Raw genomic sequence first — 17,485 nt, 5'->3', positions numbered from 1 at the left:
GACCCTGGAGGCTCCCCTTGGCTGACCGCAGCCCCTGCCCCGCCCAGGCAGGCCAGGCAGAAACCCCTCCCGTGGCGGCGATAAGGGCTCTGCACCAGCGCCGGTTCTTGTCCCCAGATGAGAGCAGCAAGGACATGCTATCGGTGAGCGGCGAGGCTGGAGCTGACCTTGTCTCGAGTCGCACGAGCCGCAACGGTCTCGGCGGGGCAATGGAAAGGACAACTTCCCTGCGTGCCCTGCACGGGCTCTGTCCCCAGGGAATTGATCTACATCTTGCTTGGGTCCTGTTTGGCCTGGACACCACCTGGAGGTAGACTCCTGGGGCACCCTCCTCTCTTGCGGGTCCTGTGCCCTGCAGGACACAGGGTTCCCACGCCTGTTGTTTGTCGTAGTGGTTGCTGCCTTCCAGATCTGGCGCTCTTCTCTTTTCCTTGCCCCTGGGCTAGTTCCCCGGCCCCCACTCTTACATTCCTGCCTCTCAGTCCTAGTCCCAAACAAAGCCCCCACCCGCCTACTTACCCCACCCTTGCTGACAGCCCTCTTGTCTTTCCCTAAAGCCTACGACACACGATGCCCAAATCCTTAGCCTGACATTCTCAGTCCTGCCCGAGTCTACCCGGCTGCCGTTCCCACAGGACTCGAGCTCCCCGAAGGTAAGAGCTGATGCCCAGTAGGTGCTCAATAAACACCCAACCCGCCTGGGCTTCTCATTTAGCCCCACAAACAGCCCCATCATGTGAATGAGCTGCTTGGAGTGCTGTCCTGAACGGTGACCGCTACAACCAGTCAGTGGCAGAACTGGGGACTCGTGACTGTAAGAAAAAAAACAAGGCCCGAAGTCCTGGAGCCGGGAGACCTCCATTCAGCTCCCTGCATGGTGTCCCCGGCCAAGTTACTAAAGCTCTCTGAGACTTAACGTGCTCCTTTTAAAAGGCAGGTCGCACGCTCTGTCTACGGGGGGCTGTTGTGACGATCAAAGGAGACGATGTTTGCAAAGTGCTCCTAAAGATTCTCAGCACGTAAACCAGCAGCACAGAATCACAGCCATCTTCACGGACATGACAACAGCCCTTCCAGCCCCTGTCCTGGGACCTCCCCCCATGCGGCCGTCCGGGGCCCTACCTGTCCGCCGTGCACTGCGGGGCCGTCACTTCCGACTCGCTCCACACCTTCAGCCTCAGCGGCTTCTTTTCCAGCTGCCTGGCTGCTTGGCTTGGGCCCCTGGACAGCTGAGAGCGGGCGTATCTTGGAGAAGTCCTGGGGGAGCCTCGGCCGTGCGCTCTGCAGCGGAAGAGCTGCTGGTACGCGGTCCGGAAGTCCCTGTTGAGCGCGGCGTACAGGATGGGGTTCAGGGCCGAGTTGGCGTAGCCCAGCCAGAGGACGACGGCCTCGAAGACCTCGTTGACGGCGTCGTCCCCTCTCAGGCCGCGGTACACGAACACGGTGAAGTAGGGGAACCAGCAGACGATGAAGGCGCCCATCACCGCGGCCAGCGCCACCGTGGCCTTGTGCTCCCTGAGGGTGGTGGCCTTCCAGCAGCTGGCGTGGCTGATGCGCTTGGCCTGGTCGCGGGCGATCTTGAAGATGCGGTAATAGGTGATGCACATGATGAGCAGGGGCAGGTAGAAGGTGACCAGCCCGTCCACCAGGCCGTACACTTCGTTGACCTGGACCTTGCACTTGAGGTGGTCCTGGCGGGTCTCGTTCCTGCTGTTCCACCCCAGGTGGATGGACAAGAAGGACAGGGTGATGGAGATGACCCAGATCAGCACCAGGGAGACGGCCACCCGCCCGGGGGTGACCAGCACGGGGTAGTGCAGCGGGTCGGTCACGGCGCAGTACCGGTCCAGGCTGATCATGAAGAGGGTGAGGATGGACGCGGTGCAGAGCATCACGTCCAGGCTGGTGTAGATGTTGCAGAAGACCCTGCCGAAGCTCCACGTGCAGTTGAGCTGGTAGATGGCGGAGAAGGGCAGCACCAGGAGGCCCAGGAGCAGGTCGGTGATGGCCAGGGACATGATGAAGCAGTTGGTGAGGCTGCGGAGCCGGCGGTTCAAGCCCACGGCCAGGCAGACGACCACGTTGCCGGCGATGGTGATGGAGATGAGGACGGTGAGGGTCACGCTGACGGGGATCATGACCGTGGAGTCCAAGCAGGGGGAAGAGGCTGTGCTGTTGGGCGCCATCTCGGGGCCCCGCGGTGCTTCTTCCCTTGACCGCCAAGGGCCGATAATGCAGAAACGAGGCTCCAGGTTCCCAGCCGAGCCTAAAAGAAAGCGTCCCGACCTGGGGAGTCTTCGATGGCTGGCCCAATGCTGGCTTTCTGGGAATAAATAAAGCAGTCTCCTAGGAGGTGGCGGCATGAACACAAATGAAGAAGAGGTGAAGGCAAGGCTTTGAAGCCAAGTTCATGGTTCAAACTCCAGTCCTCAGACTTGCCAGTGTAAAGCCGGCTTCCCCCCGGGCCTGGGATGGGTCTCCAGGCTCCATGGTTTGTGTAGATACAGAGAGGTGGGGACGCACAAACGAAGGAGGCTTCGGTTTTACGCCGGAGGGGTCATGTGGTGACGTGGCTGCATCCTTCTCCCTAGCTGGCGCCTGCTCCCGTTTGTGAGCAGGGACCAAGGATGGGCGCCTCCCCTCTGGGGCCACCGGAGAGCTGGGAGTGCAACAGTCGAACGCTGAGCCCTTCGAAACCAAACCAAGAGCAAAACAAGATTAGCCCTACTAGCCTTTGACCTGGTGTCTTCTTGCAAGACATCAGGAAGTTCCTGGGCCGTTCTGGATGCCCTGGGAAGGACTGGGACAATCTGGAGACATGGGGAAGGGAGGCAGGCTGGATGCAAGGGGCTCGAACACCGTGTCTTGCGCAGCACATTCGGAGGGGCTAGGAATGTTTATACCCGGAAAAGAAAAATCTAGACGTAGACCCTGAGCTCCGTGAGAACTGGGCCATGTCTGCGGTTCACTGCTGCTTCCCAGGGCCTGGTTCAGCAGGTAAGTATTAAGCACTTGATGAATAAATGATAAAATAAATGAATGAGGGAAACGGACTTTGGCCCAGTGGTTAGGGCGTCCGTCTACCACATGGGAGGCCCGCGGTTCAAACCCTGGGCCTCCTTGACCCGAGTGGAGCTGGCCATGCGCAGCGCTGATGCGCGCAAGGAGTGCCCTGCCACGCAAGGGTGTCCCCCGCGTGGGGGAGCCCCACGCGCAAGGAGTGCGCCCGTGAGGAGAGCCGCCCAGCGTGAAAGAAAGAGCAGCCTGCCCAGGAATGGCGCCGCCCACACTTCCCGTGCCGCTGACGACAACAGAAGCGGACAAAGAAACAAGACGCAGCAAATAGACACCAAGAACAGACAACCAGGGGAGGGCGGGGAGTTAAATAAATAAATAAATCTTTAAAAAAAAAAAAGAATGAATAAATAAACATAATGACTTTGTGCTTGTGAAAACACTTAGAGCAGACTCAGGTCTTGTCATTTTACAAAATGTCATCGGCCTCTAAACCAGGGGCTGGTAAACGGTCACCGTTGTCAGGACAGAGCTAGAGAGTAAATACTTTCTACTTTGCAGGTCACAGGGTCTCTGGGGCAGTCTCTCAACCCGGCTGATCTCGGACACAGGCAAAATGCAAATGCGTGATTGTGGCTGTGGGTCAATACAACTTGATTAATTTCAATCTCTTATAACTGTCCTGTGTCACAAAATGATTCCCCCCACAACCATTTAAAAATGTAGACAGCATTCTTAGCTTGTGGGCTGTGTGACACAAGGCCAGACTTGGCGAGTGGATCGTAGTTCACCACCCGTTTCCCCACTTCTATTTTAAACACATCACCAACCCAGGGTCCACAGGATGGAGGAATAAAATATGGATTGGAGTGGACTTACTGGTATTCTATTCATGAACTACTGTGACTAGTAATGGAAGAAACTGTAGCACTGATGTGGAGAAAGTGGCCATGGTGGTTGCTGAGGGCAGGAAGAGGGAAGAAGAGATGAGATGTGGGGGCATTTTGGGGACTTGGAATAGTCCTAAATGATATTGTGGGAATAGATGCAGGACATTGTATATCCTGCCATAACCCACTGAATGGACTGGGGAGAGTGTAAACTACAATGTAAACTATAATCCATGCGGTACAGCAATGCTCCAGAATGCGTTCACCAAATGCAATGAATGTGCCACAATGATGAAAGAGGTTGTTGATGTGGGAGGAGTGGGGTGGGGTATGTGGGAACCTCTTATATATATATATATTTTTTTTCTTTTAAGATTTATTATTATTATTTTTTAAAGATTTATTTATTTATTTAATCCCGCCCCCCCCCCCCCGGTTGTCTGTTCTCTGTGTCTATTTGCTGCGTGTTCCTCTTTGTCCGCTTCTGTTGTTGTCAGCGGCACGGGAATCTGTGTTTCTTTTTGTTGCATCATCTTGCTGTGTCAGCTCTCCGTGTGTGCGGCACCATTCCTGGGCAGGCTGCACTTTCTTTCACACTGGGCAGCTCTCCTTACGGGGCGCGCTCCTTGCGTGTGGGGCTCCCCTACGCGGGGAACACCCCTGCATGGCAGGGCACTCCTTGCGCACATCAGCACTGCGCATGGGCCGGGTCAAGGAGGCCCGGGGCTTGAACCACGGACCTCCCATGTGGTAGGCGGACGCCCTAACCACTGGGCCAAGTCCACTTCCCTCTTATATTTTTTAATGTAATATTTTTTGTGATCTATGTATATTTTTTAAAAAGACAATTTAATAATAATAAAAAGTACACACATTCCCCAATCTCCTTTTTCTTAGTTAGCAGCACGTGGGGAACCCCATGGGGTCAGTGGGATAGCTCACTTTTTCTACTGACCGGAACACCCATGGGGCCAACGCGGTGGTTTGTTCCATCCTGCCCCTGTCCCAGGCATTCAGGGGAGGGAGGGAAGAGGGAGAGAGGCAGGAAGGGATGGAGGGAGGAGGAAAGAAGGAAGGGAGGGAGGGAGGAAAGCAGAAGCTTCGTTTAATCCTCCCTCCTCCCCTCCCTTGCTCCCTCTCTCCCTCCCTCTATCTCCCTCCTCCCTGCCTCCAACACTCTTCAATAAAATAGCTGACACACAGGTCTTGGTCAGATGAGAACTCCTGCCACCAGATCTTCTCAGAGACTGCCTCCTGGGGTGAGAGCCCGGGACTCTGAGGGGAAAACCCTTCCTGCACCCTTTCCCCTCCAACCGATCCAGCTCTTCCAGAGAGCAACCCGCAGGTCAGGATCCGCTGAGGTCGGGGAGTGCGTGGAAACTGCGGCCTCAGTGGAACTCCTCGCGGAAGCCAGCTCATCTCCCCGTGGCGAGAAGTCAAGCCCCTCCCGGGCTCCTGTCTGGGGCGGTTTTACAACCTGAAGAGGAGAAGCTTCCTTTCATCAGCACCACTGTGTTGACAGAAGGGTCTCGGTCCAACCACCTTCTGCCGTTCCAGCTGGCTCCACCGCCCGGCCGCAGGAGCTGGGCCTCGGGGTATTATTTTTAGAAGATCTTTTCATTACACAAATAGCCCAAACAGCATGGATCTCACTGTCACATTTAATTAACGTTGGAGCGCGGAGCAGCAAGGGTGATCTTTTTTGAGACTTCCTATTTCTGCTCAGAATTTTCTCCGAGTTTCCCTAACAGCCACGTGTAGTATTTTGGCATTGGGCTGCCTTTTTAGCTAATGTTTGGGATTTTCAAACCCTTCCTTCCTCCCTTTCTTCCTCTCTCCCTCTCTCCTTTCCTTCCCTCCTTCCTTCCCTCCTTCCCTCCTTCCCTCCTTCCCTCCTTCCTTCTTTCCTTGCTTCTTTCCCTCCCTTCCTCCCCCTTCCTTCCTTCCTTCTTTCCTTTCCCTTCTTCCTTCCTTCCCTCCCTCCCTCTCTCCTCTTCCCCTGCCCTTTCTATTCAACCAATATTTCTTGAGAACCTACAATGTACCAACTGCTGAGTCAGGTGCCATGGGTAAAATGATGAGCTGTGGCTCCTTTCTTCGTGGAGCTTTCAAAGAACCACTTCTGTTGTATTTTCATTTTCAAGCCCAGCTTCCAGAAACACCAAGTGACCTTTTGTGAAGACAGGGGCTTTTGCATGGAGCTCATGTCACCCTTTAGATTGTGGGTGGAATGCTTGCCCTATGACTGCCATTTTACCATCCGTGGGCAAACTTTCACGGTTCTTCTTTGCCTATAAGATCATCTTTGTCATCATCATCATCATCTTCATCACAGCTAAGATACAAAGCACTTTCTTAAACTTTCAAACTCCAAAGCAATACCCGGCTCATTTTAAAAAACCAAAGAGTATCAAGAGTCTTAGTCTGCCACGGCTGCTATGACAAAAACCACACACTGGTTGGCTTAACCACAGGAATTAATGGTCTCCTGGCTTTGGAGGCTTGACGCCCCACCTCCCTCTCTCACCACCCCCACCCCCTTGTGTCTGCCCCTCTGGTTTCTGCTGACTTCCTGAGTGCCTGGCTGCGTCTCAATTTCTTCCGCTCTTACGAACTCCAGTCATTTTGGATTAAGGTCCGTGTCATGCAGTTAGGCTATGCCATTAACTAATAACTGCATTTTCAAAATGCTACTTACAAATGGGTTCACACCCAAAGGACTGGGGTAGGGGCTAGAACGTGTCTTTGTGGGGGACGTGATTCAACTGCCATACCAAGGAATACAGAAAAAGTCAACCATTGGGCCATTGCAAACCCCAAGCCTTCATGCCCAGGAAGTGACAACTGTTGACAGCTGGGTGTAATGGAGTGAATTCGTCAGGGTTCTCCAAGGAAACAGAACTGACAGACCATATCTGTAAATATTATGAGATTTTGTAAAAATTGTCTCATGTAGGACGCACAAGTCCAAATCCCATACGGCAGGCTGCAGGCTCTGATAAGGTTTCCAATGAATTCCCCAGGGAGAAGCTGGCTGGCAAAGCAGAGACGGGAATTCTTCTGACTGCTGAGATCATCCCTTCTCCTTTAAGGGCCTTCAGCTGATGGGATGAGACATCTCTCATTGCTGAAGGCAATCTACTCTCCTAATTTGATTGTAGATGTAATCAGCCATAGGTGCAATCAACCTACTGATGATTTAAGTCTACAGAATGTTCTCACAGTAATAATTAGGCCGGTGCTCCCTTGGCCAAATGATTGGACACCATCACATGGACAAGTTGACACATCTTGGGAAGCTTCCACACTTTCTCTTTGCCTCCGCATATACATAGGTACACACAGGTCAGTTTCATACGCCTTCTATACATTACTCAGCCACTTCCTTCCTTCATTCCTGTTAACATTTCTAATATATAATGGGCCCCCTCTTGGTCACTTGGATCTAACTCATTCTTTGGGGAATCTAGCTTGTGGCAACATAACCACTATCATGAGAGGATATGTGGACAGAGATGTCTGTGTCAGCAGGTTTGCACATGGCAAAAAATGGGAAGTCACCTGAGCAGCCACCAACATGGAAATGGCTGCATAAATTATGGGACGTCTATACAGAAGGAGAGCTCTGGGCAAAGTGATTATTACATATAATATATATACCCTGATTTAATCCTTTCACCAACCCCATGTGTGAGGGAAATAATCATTGTCATTTAACAGTTGAGAGTGATCAGAGCAAAGTCACATCACATCCTAGTAAGCAGCAGAGGCTGCATTCAAACCGAGTCCAAAATCCTGCAGCCTGACTTTCAAGCCTTTACTTTCTTTTTGTATTATTATTTTCTTTTTTAGAAAAGCTGTGGATTTACAGAACAATGATGCATAAAATACAGGATTCCCATATACCTCCCTATTAGTAACACCTTTCATTGGTGTGGTACATTTGTTACAACTGATGAAAGCATATTTTTATAATTGTATCATACTATAAATTATAGCCCATGGTTTAACTTAGGGGTCACTGTTTCTGTAATGCATTCCCATGGATTTAAAAAAACATTCATTCTGTTACCATACATACACCCTAACAGTTTCCCTCTTAATGACATATTTCAGTGCTGTTAATTACATTCACCATGTTGTGCTACCTTGACCACCATCCATTACCAAAATATTTCCATCATTCCAAACAGGAATCCTGTACACTTTAAGCCTTAAATTCCCATTTCCTGGGAAGTGGATGTGACTCAAGCAATTGGGCTCCTGTCTACCATACAGGAGGTCCAGGGTTCGATGCCCAGGGCCTCCTGGTGAGGGCGAGCTGGCCTGCGTGATGAGCTGGCCCACATGGAGTGCTGACCCACGTGGAGTGCCGCCCTGTGCAGGGGTGCCAGCCCACGTGGAGAGCTAATGCAGCAAGATGATGCAACAAAAAGAGACACAGTGGAGAGAGAATAAGAGACCTAGCAGACCAGGGAGCTGAGGTGGTGCAAGAGAGTAATCGCCTTTCTCCCACTCTGGAAGGTCCCAGGATCAGTTCCCAGAGCCACTTAATAAGAATACAAGCAGACACAGAAGAACACACAGCGAATGGACCCAGAGAGCAGACGAGGGAGGGGGAAAAGTAAATAAACACATCTTTTTAAAAAAAATTCCCATTTCCTACCCCCAGCCCATCCCCTGGTAACCTATATTCTAGATTCTGACTCTATTAGGTTGCTTATTCTAATTATTTCATATCCGTGAGATGATATAATATTTATCCTTATGTGTTTGGCTTATTTTAACCCTTCTTTAATTAGACTCCACCCAGTATTTCCAAATGGGTCCCATCAAATACCTTTATTTATGTATTTATTTATAAGTTTGATTCTTTTTTTTTTTAAAGGTTTATTTATTTATTTCTCTCCCCTTCCCACCCCGCCCCAGCTGTCTGTTCTCTGTGTCTATTTGCTGCGTGTTCTTCTTTGTCCACTTCTGTTGTTGTCAGCGGCAAGGGAATCTGTGTTTCTTCTTGTTGTGTCATACTGCTGCGTCAGCTCTCCATGTGTGCAGCACCATTCCTGGGCAGGCTGCACTTTCTTTCGCGCTGGGCGGCTCTCCTTACAGGGCGCACTCCTTGCACGTGGGGCTCCCCTACGCGGGGGACACCCCTGCGTGGCAGGGCACTCCTTACACGCATCAGCACTGCGCGTGGGCCAGCTCCACACGGTTCAAGGAGGCCCGGGGTTTGAACCGCGGACCTCCCATGTGGTAGCCGGACGCCCTAACCACTGGGCCAAGTCTGCTTCCCTCAAATACCTTTAAATTTGCCCCGCCCCCTATTTCACCAATAAAGGGAACGGAGTATTTCTTGAAATGCAGAGTTTCCTTCCTCTCCTGCCTTTGCCCTTGCTGTCTTCTTCACCTGTGTTCCAGCCTTCCTTGGAGTCACCTCAGCCACTCTCGTTTCAAGGTTCAGCTCAAGTGCTTTTATCTTCTTGAAGCCTTCTTAGTACACCTTTGTACCTGCTGCCACATATATATGTTTGTCCTCCAGCTAGACTGGGGGGGGCTGGTTCTTGCTTACCTCTATCCATCCATCTGTCCATCCATTCATCCATCCATCCATCCATCCTTCCATCCACCCTCCCATCTATCCATCCATCCCTCTGACCATCCATCCATCATCCACCCATTCACCCACCCACCCACCTGTCCATCCTTCCAGCCATCCATCCCTCCAACCATCCATCTATCCATCCAATCACCCATCCATCCATCCACCCATCTATCCATCCATCCACTGAACAAACACTTCTCATTGTCTATAACTGCATACACAGCCTGTGTGTATGTGAGTACATATGTGTGCTCATATCTGTTTGCCTTTATGTGCATGACTTCTCCACCTCGGCAGCTTAAGATGTACTCACTTTAGGGTCCAAAGTGTCTGGTGGGAATACTTGAAAGCACATGTGAGAGTGGGTCTATTTTCCCCAACTCTTTATGATGGAAAATTTCAATCACTTGCAGAAGGTTGAAAAAACAATGCAGTGAACATTGAATCCACTCAGACTAAACGGCTGTCTGCTTTACCTTTCATTCTTTCTCTCTCTCTTTCTCTCTCACTCTCTTTCTCTCTCTCAGTCTGTGTGGAATTCATTTTAAAAAGGCTCCAACCATTTCTTTCCCGTCCTGTGGACTGACTGTGGCTGTTTTGTTTGCGCAGTTGACGCCGCTTCCTCTGACATTGTCTCGTTTCTGCCTTAACAGCATTTGAAAAGGCACTTTCTGGAGAACTTGCTCATGAGGAGAACCTTCCCTCCTTTCCACTTACCCTCCCCACGGGGGCTTCTGCCCTTTACTTCCAACCGTCTTCAAGCGACTGCCGCCAGAACAAGGAGCAGCCGCCAGCCCAGTCGCCTCATTCCGCGCCTCTCTGAGGCTGTCTGTGGCCAATGCGCCCTCCAGAGCGGGTGCAGCTGAGGCCTCGACGCATCTGACAGACACCCACTCAGCCCCCCTCTGCGCAGCACCGTCCTGGGCTGTGTGTAGGAAGTCCCATTACTAGCCTTGGTTATGTCTAATTGGCTCTTTGTGATCTGCTCCTGTCTTCCCTCTTTGGCCTCAACGCCATCCTTGGTTGACTCTTGTAGATTAAAGAGCCAAACACAGGCCCCTCCCTCCATCTCCTCCAGCACACCCCCTCCTACCTGAAGCCCTCCAGGATAGCCCCTAACCAGGCAGGGGCTGTCCCTGTGCCAACACCTCTGTGCCATGTGCCCTGTATTGTCCGCTATGAGTTCAACTGTGTTTCCCAAAAAGATCTGTTCAAGTCCTAAGCCCTGGTACCTGTGAAGGGGACCTTATTTGGAAAGAGGGTCTTTGCAGATGTCATCAGCTTTAGATGAGTTCACACTTAGCTAGAGTGGGCCCTAAACCAATATGACTGGTATCTTGATAAAAAGAAGAGAGGGACAGTGACACAGACAGAGAGGGGGAGGGGAAGGCAGAGGCAGAGACTGAAGTGATCCTGCCACAAGCCAAGGAACACCTGGGGCCCCCAGAAGTGGGAAGAGGCAAGGAAGATTCTTCCCTGGAACCTTCAGAGGGAGCATGGCCCTGATACCTTGGTTTTGGAGTTCTGGCCTCCAGAGCGGCGAGGAACTACATTTCCATTGCTTTAAGCCACCTGGTTTGTTACGACAGCCCATGAGACTAACAGAGTCCTAGGCCAGCACTTTGAGAAACATAACTCCATGGCAGTTAATCCCTCCTTGTTCCAAAAGGAGCGTCTCCAGGGACAGCGGAGGGCAAGACAGACCCAGCCACACTCTCTTGAAGCTGCTTGAAGGTCTCTCTTGACCCTGTGCCTTTGCATATGCTGTTCCACTGCCTGGAATGCCCTTCCATGCCTGGTGAGCTCTTGCTCTTCCTTCTAGCCCTGGCCTCCTCTGCCACCAACTCTGGAAAGTCTTCCAGAGGTAGCGGCTCCATCATCTGTCATCTCCATCTCCCACTCACATCCACCTCTGGCGGAGGTCTTCTGGGGTGGGCAGGAAGGAGGGGCTCTTGAACGCCACCGGGTAGAGTTCTGCGTTTTCAGGGGTCCTGGAGAGCTCTCCCCCCAGCAGGGTCCTTGGCGATTCCCTGTCAGAACGCGCCTCCCCCAGAACTGAGTCACGGTGAGATGCGGAACACCAGGTCCCTCCTCCAGCCTTCCAGGGGCTCCGAGAGCTGAGGGGCCTCTCACCAGAGGTGGGGGCCCTGGAGGCCGGGTTAGGGCTGCCCGATGTCACAGCCTCCTTCTCGGCTCCTCACCCACTGCCTCAGGTTCCTGGCTGCCAAAACACATTGCAATGGGTTGTCTTAAGCAATGGGAATTGATTGGCTGATGGTTTTGAGATTAAGAGAAAATCCAGATCAGAGCGTCATCGAGGCGATACTTTCTGCCAGAAGACTGCGGCGTCCTGGGCTGGCTGCCGGCCACCCTTGGTCCCTGGCTCTTCTTTCACATGACAGTGCACGTGGTGGCCTCTCCTGGCTTTTCCCCGTGGCTTTCTCTCTGTGTTCTGAATTTCAGGATTAGGATTAAGACCCATCCTGATTCAGCAGAAGCAAACCTTAACTGAAGCAACCTCATCAAACGGTCCTATTCATAAGGGCCCACAGGAGTGGATGAGGGGTGAGAACGTGTCGTTCTGGGGTGATGTAGCTCCGAGCCACCAGACCCACAAGTCCCACAAGATACGATGCTTCTGGTATATTTTGCTTGCCTGCCACCTTCATTTTTCTTTTTTTTTTTTTTTTTAAATTTTTTTATTTTTTATTGACTTTGTAATAATATTACATTAAAAATATATATGTGAGGTCCCATTCAACCCCATCCCCCCACCCCCCCCTCTCCCCCCCCCAACAACACTCGTTCCCATCATCATGACACATCCATTGGATTTGGTAAGTACATCTTTGGGCACCTCTGCACCTCATATACATTGGTTCACATCATAGCCCATACTCTCCTCCATTTTTCTAAGTTCCAACAGAGTTCTCCGAGGGATGAGGCCATCTAGAAAAGGAAACGGTCTGCGGCCTCGGGTCTCCTCCCGTCCAGTTTTATCAAATTGGAGCTCAACAGTTTCTTTTCCCTTTTTAGTGGGAAGTGAAATGAAGTTCTGCTTTTGCGGCTTACAGGCCTAAAAACAGGACCATCTGGGGAAATGGCAAGTGCACAAGCTGCCAGAAATTTGGGGCATCAGTTAAAGCTAGTTTGATTAGATTTCTCACGCTGCCTGAATGAAGAATCTGACATTTCAGGCAAGAATAGATAATAGGAAGAAAAAATGACATTTACCGAGCAACGACTACATGCTAAGCATTTCTCAGGCGAGCCACGCTACAACCCAATGAAGCAGCTGACTTGATCCTTGTCCTACAAAAACTGAAACTCAGATCAGTGAAGGGAGCCCCGGGGTGCTGGAAGCAAGGACTCTGCCACTGAACAGACTTGAGTTATAATTCTAGTGCCGTCATTTAATAGCATGGGACCTGGGGCAAGTTGCTGCACCTCTCTGAGCCTCCCTTTCCCCATTTGTAAAGTGGGGATGGAAGTACCTCTTCCATCGCTTGGTTGGTATGAAGATGAAGAAAGCAGAGGCATGGAAAATGCCTCGCCCAGTCTTTAGTATCACAGAGGCTCAGAGAATGCTGTTTTCATCATTGCCTAAGCCACAGGGCCAGAAAACAGCATTCCTGCACGCGGCATCCTTTTCCAGAGCTCCTCTGGGGGGGGGGCGGCAGAGAGCAAGAGAGACACAACCACACTCTTGAAGCTGCTATAAAAGTGAAGGAGGCAAACACGAAGGAATTGACCGTAGAGTTGCCTACTTAATTCCAGCTGTGCTGAGCCTTCCCTAAAGGGGCGGGCAGGTCAGGCAGCCACAAGAGCATGCAATGGGGGGAGGAATCTGCCCTCGCCTTGGGGATCCAGAGACTTCCCCAGGGAGGTGATGACGGAGTTGAGAGCCAGGCAGTTAGGCGGGAAGTAACTGCGCGAAAAGGAAGAGAACAGCTCCTGCCAAGACTGGGAGGTGGCAGAGGGGCGATGGCAAGAGCGAGGGGAAGCCTCTGGGGGCTGTGAGCAGAGGGGCGAGCGAGGGGAAGGCGGGAGGGGGGGCTCTGCTGGGCCTGTCCTTCCGCCGTGCCTCAGGAGTGGGGTCATGGTGGCCAGGGGCGGCTGGGAGCAGGCGGGCTGCCCATCCCGTCGAAAGCCTCCGGTTCTCGCCGCAGGTAATGGGGAGGGGGGGTCGCTGGGCTCCTGAGAGGCAAGTTCCTCATTTCCACGAGGCACACGTTTTCAGCACTTTTTTCCCTACAACCGGCCACTTTGGATGTTCTGTGTCATTTGTGCTGAGGGCATCAGAAAGCGGCCACAGCATCCGCCCACAAGGAGCTCTCCACCTGGCCGGGAGCCCAAAAAGAGCCAGAGAAGTGGGGACCCGGATGGAGGCCACAGAGGGTGGGGAGGGAAACGGCCCGGGCTTCCCAGCGGGCCCTCGCTTCCCTGCCACGGACGTGCTGACTGAATGCAGCGCTGTTTAAGAGAGACTGTCTGCTAGGAGCGTTGAATCTAGACTCTGACGGCCCACCATGTGCTGGGGGCTTTGGCTCTAGCCTCCGACAGCCCACTATGCGCTAGGAGCTTCGGCTCTAGCCTCTGACGGCCTACTATGTGCTAGGAATTTGACTCTTGCCTCTGACAGCCCACTATGTGCTAGGAGCTTGACTCTAGCCTCTGATGGCCCACTATGCACTGGGAGCTTTGACTCTAGCCTCTGATGGCCCACTATGCGCTGGGAGCTTTGACTCTAGCCTCTGACGGCCCACTATGTGCTTGGAGCTTTGCCTCCATCCTGCGAACAACTCTGTTAGCCCATTTTATAGGTGAAGACAGCTGGGTCCCTTCTACAGAAGCCTGAGAGAGGGCCTGTGGATACCAGCAAAAATGACATGGCAGGTCCCAGCCCTCCAGGCAGTTGGGGCACAGCCAAGTGATGGGGTGATTACTGCCCTGGGGGTGGGGGTGCGGCCAGGGGCCGGGGAGAGGAACGCGGTTTGACTCCGTGGGATGCTGGGCGACAGCTGGGCGTGAGTGTGCTTGTGCGCACGTGCGTGTGTTGTGCAGGAGACATTGTACTGGGCCTAGAAGAATCCATTAACATTAAAAACACTCAGAGTGCTGACCCGGCAGTTGCCCTTCTATGAATTAGTCTTTTGATTCCCAGGACAGAGAATCAGAGGACAGCAGAACGTAGTAGCAAAGGCTGGAAACAATGTTGTAAGGGCGCACAAGAGAAAAAAGAAAGTCATCAGAAACTGACACCAGATCTGACTTCAGATCTGTCTTCAGATCTGTCTGGGCTGGTATGAGATAGTCTCCAGCAGTGTGCAGAGTGTGCCCTTAAAGAGTGGGGACAGATGTGCACGTGCAGATGCAGCCAGGGTGTTCCCATCTCCCGCACGGAGACCGGCTCAGGAAACCAGCAGCCCCACAGATAGTCTGGCAGGTGAAGCAGGGAGGGGAATGCCAGGCAGAGGGGACAATGTGCAAGGGAGTGGAAGCTGGGCAATCAGGCCTAGTTTAGGAGCAGGGCATAGCTGCATGGTTGACAAAGGCTCCAAGCTAGGGTGGGCGCTTGGTCCACTCAGTTCTGGAATCCTCGGATAAGAAGCCCTCCACTCCCAAGCTCACGGTGCTCAGGGACTGCCTCTACCTCTGGGAGATGATAAAAATGCACAAAGCTTTTGGAATCAGTCAGCCCTGGCCAAGCTACTCTAAAGCAACCCCTGCTGCTAGAATGAAGATGACAATGTGGAAAGCAGATGTGGCTCAGGCAACGGGGCTCCTGCCTACCACAGGGGAGGCCCCTGGTTCGGTTCCCAGTACCTCCGAAAGCAGACAGCGAGCTGGAGCCTTGGACAGGAGTGGCAAACTGATGCAACAAGAGACACGAGAAGGAAAAAAAAAAAACCATAATGAGAGACACACAAGGCAGGGAGCAGAGGTTCCCACTGCCTCCTAAAGAAGACAGTGAGCTGACACAACAGGTAGCGCAGTGAGCTCATGCAACAAGGTGATGCAACAAGAGACATGGAGAAGAAAAACAGAACGAGAGACACAACAAAGCAGGCAGCAGAGGTGGCTCCAGCGATTAGGCACCTGCCTCCCACTTTGGAGGTCCTGGGTTTGGCTCCTGGTGCCTCCTAAAGAAACAAGGAGGAAGACAAACAGACACAGTAAGTGCAAACAACGAGGGGGTGAGGAGAAATAAATAAAATAAATCTTAAAAAAAAAAAAAAGATGACAACGTTTGCCATGCCTTGCATGGTCTCGCTTCCGCTAACCTCTCCAGCTGATTCTCAGGAAGCAAATGTATCTGGGGATGGAGGGTTAAGGAGTTTGGACTTAGCAGATCTGGGAGCCTAGATCTCTTAATCCCAGTCAGCTAACAATCAATAAAGTGACGCTCATTGCTAATTAGCACATATAGATGGCTTGCAGCCTGCCAGATCTGAGACTCTGTACACATGGTCTCATATCATCTTTACCAAGACACCCTGAGACAAGTGATTTTTACTTTCCCCTTTTTCCAAAGGCAGGAGCTTGTCCAAAGGCTCGTCACCAGGCTATGGAAAAGTCAGGATTTGAACCCAGGTTGGCTGACTCCATGTCTCTGTTCTTGGTCACCAGGTATTTACTTGACTTTTCAGATAGAGAAAGAAATCATCCTTTGGGCTTTCAAAAGAGATAGCGTGATTGCCGGTGCACTTGCAGATCAGAACACTTCCGTCATCGCAAAGTCATTCAAGCGTGACTTTCATCTTTATGGTGGCAGATCTCTATCTCCTCCCCCGCCGTGGGCTGGCGTTTGGTAAAGGCCCCAGAGAGCGGGAAAAGGCTTCTTGCTGAGGTTTCGGTTCATTAGAGAGAAAAGCCCTGGCTTTCCTGTAGGTCTGAGCTTTGGTCCCTCCCTTTCACTCTGCTGAGTGACGAGGGTCCCAAAGCCAGGGCTGTGTTTTGCTTCTGTCCCCAAGCACGTCGTGTTCCATGAAGTGCAGCTCCCTTGGCTGTGGGGACATGGGTGTGTGTGAGGTCTCTGCACAGCCTGGAAGGTGACTGGCTCCTGATGCTGCCTGGAATTTGGGGGCAGGTTCTGCAACTGCTGCTGTTGGCACAGGTTGGGAATGCCCCCACCCACCCCCGGACAGGTATCCAGGTGTGATCAAAGTGAGCAATTTATCATAAATGAATGCAATAGCGGCACACCGGGGGGGGGGGGGGGGGGCGGGGTAGGAGCCTGGACCAGCAGCTAGGACACTGACTGCTTCCATTTACTGAGTGCCTACTGTGTGCCAGCCACATTACCAACTCTGCAAGGCAGAGATGATTCTTAACAGGCCTACTTCAGAGATATTGAGGACTCAGTTTCAGACCGCTGCAACAAAGTGATATCACAATAAAGCGAGTCACATGGGGCTTTTTGGTTTCCCAGTGCATAGAAAAGCTACATTTACACTATACTGTTGTCTGTTAAGAGTTCAATAGCATTATGTCTAACAGAACAATGTACTTACCATCATTTAAAAAGACTTTATTGCTAAAAAAAAACGCAACCCATCATCTGAGCCTTCAGAGACTTGTAATCTTTCTCCTGGTGGAAGGTCTTGCCTGCATGTTGATGGCCACAACTGGTGGCTGCTGAAGGCTGGGAAGACTAGGGCAATTTCTTAGAATAAAACAACAATGAAGTTGGCTTCATCAACTGAATCTTCCTTTCCTGAAATGTTTCTCTGTAGCATGCAATGCTGTTTGATAGCATTTCACCCACAGTGGAACTTCTTTCAGAATTGGAGTCAATCTTCTCAAACCCTCCAGCTGCTTTATCAGCTAAATTGATGGAATATTCTAAATCCTTTGTTGTCATTTCAACAATGTTCACCGCATGTTCACAAGGAGAAAATTCCATCTCAAGAAACCACTCTCTTTGCTCAACCATAAGAAATGACTCCTAATGCATTAGTCTCATCATGAGATGGCG

The 17,485-nt window shown here is 51.7% G+C and overlaps 1 protein-coding gene across 1 annotated transcript in view; it reads right to left on the bottom strand.

The window, feature by feature from the left end:
• Nucleotides 1-17,485, bottom strand: part of HRH2 (histamine receptor H2) — a 49,975-nt gene that overhangs the window by 14,683 nt on the left and 17,807 nt on the right. Inside the window, exon 2 of the mRNA XM_004449008.4 lies at nt 1,123-2,688. Coding sequence (XP_004449065.2) covers nt 1,123-2,363 — 1,241 coding nt within the window. The 5' untranslated portion in view covers nt 2,364-2,688. The remainder of the gene's footprint in view (nt 1-1,122; nt 2,689-17,485) is intronic.

Source organism: Dasypus novemcinctus, chromosome 2, assembly GCF_030445035.2.
Source record: "Dasypus novemcinctus isolate mDasNov1 chromosome 2, mDasNov1.1.hap2, whole genome shotgun sequence".
NCBI classification, from domain to species: Eukaryota; Metazoa; Chordata; class Mammalia; order Cingulata; family Dasypodidae; genus Dasypus; species Dasypus novemcinctus.
Note: the sequence above shows the minus strand (reverse complement) of the source record. Positions and strands in the feature narration are given on the sequence as shown.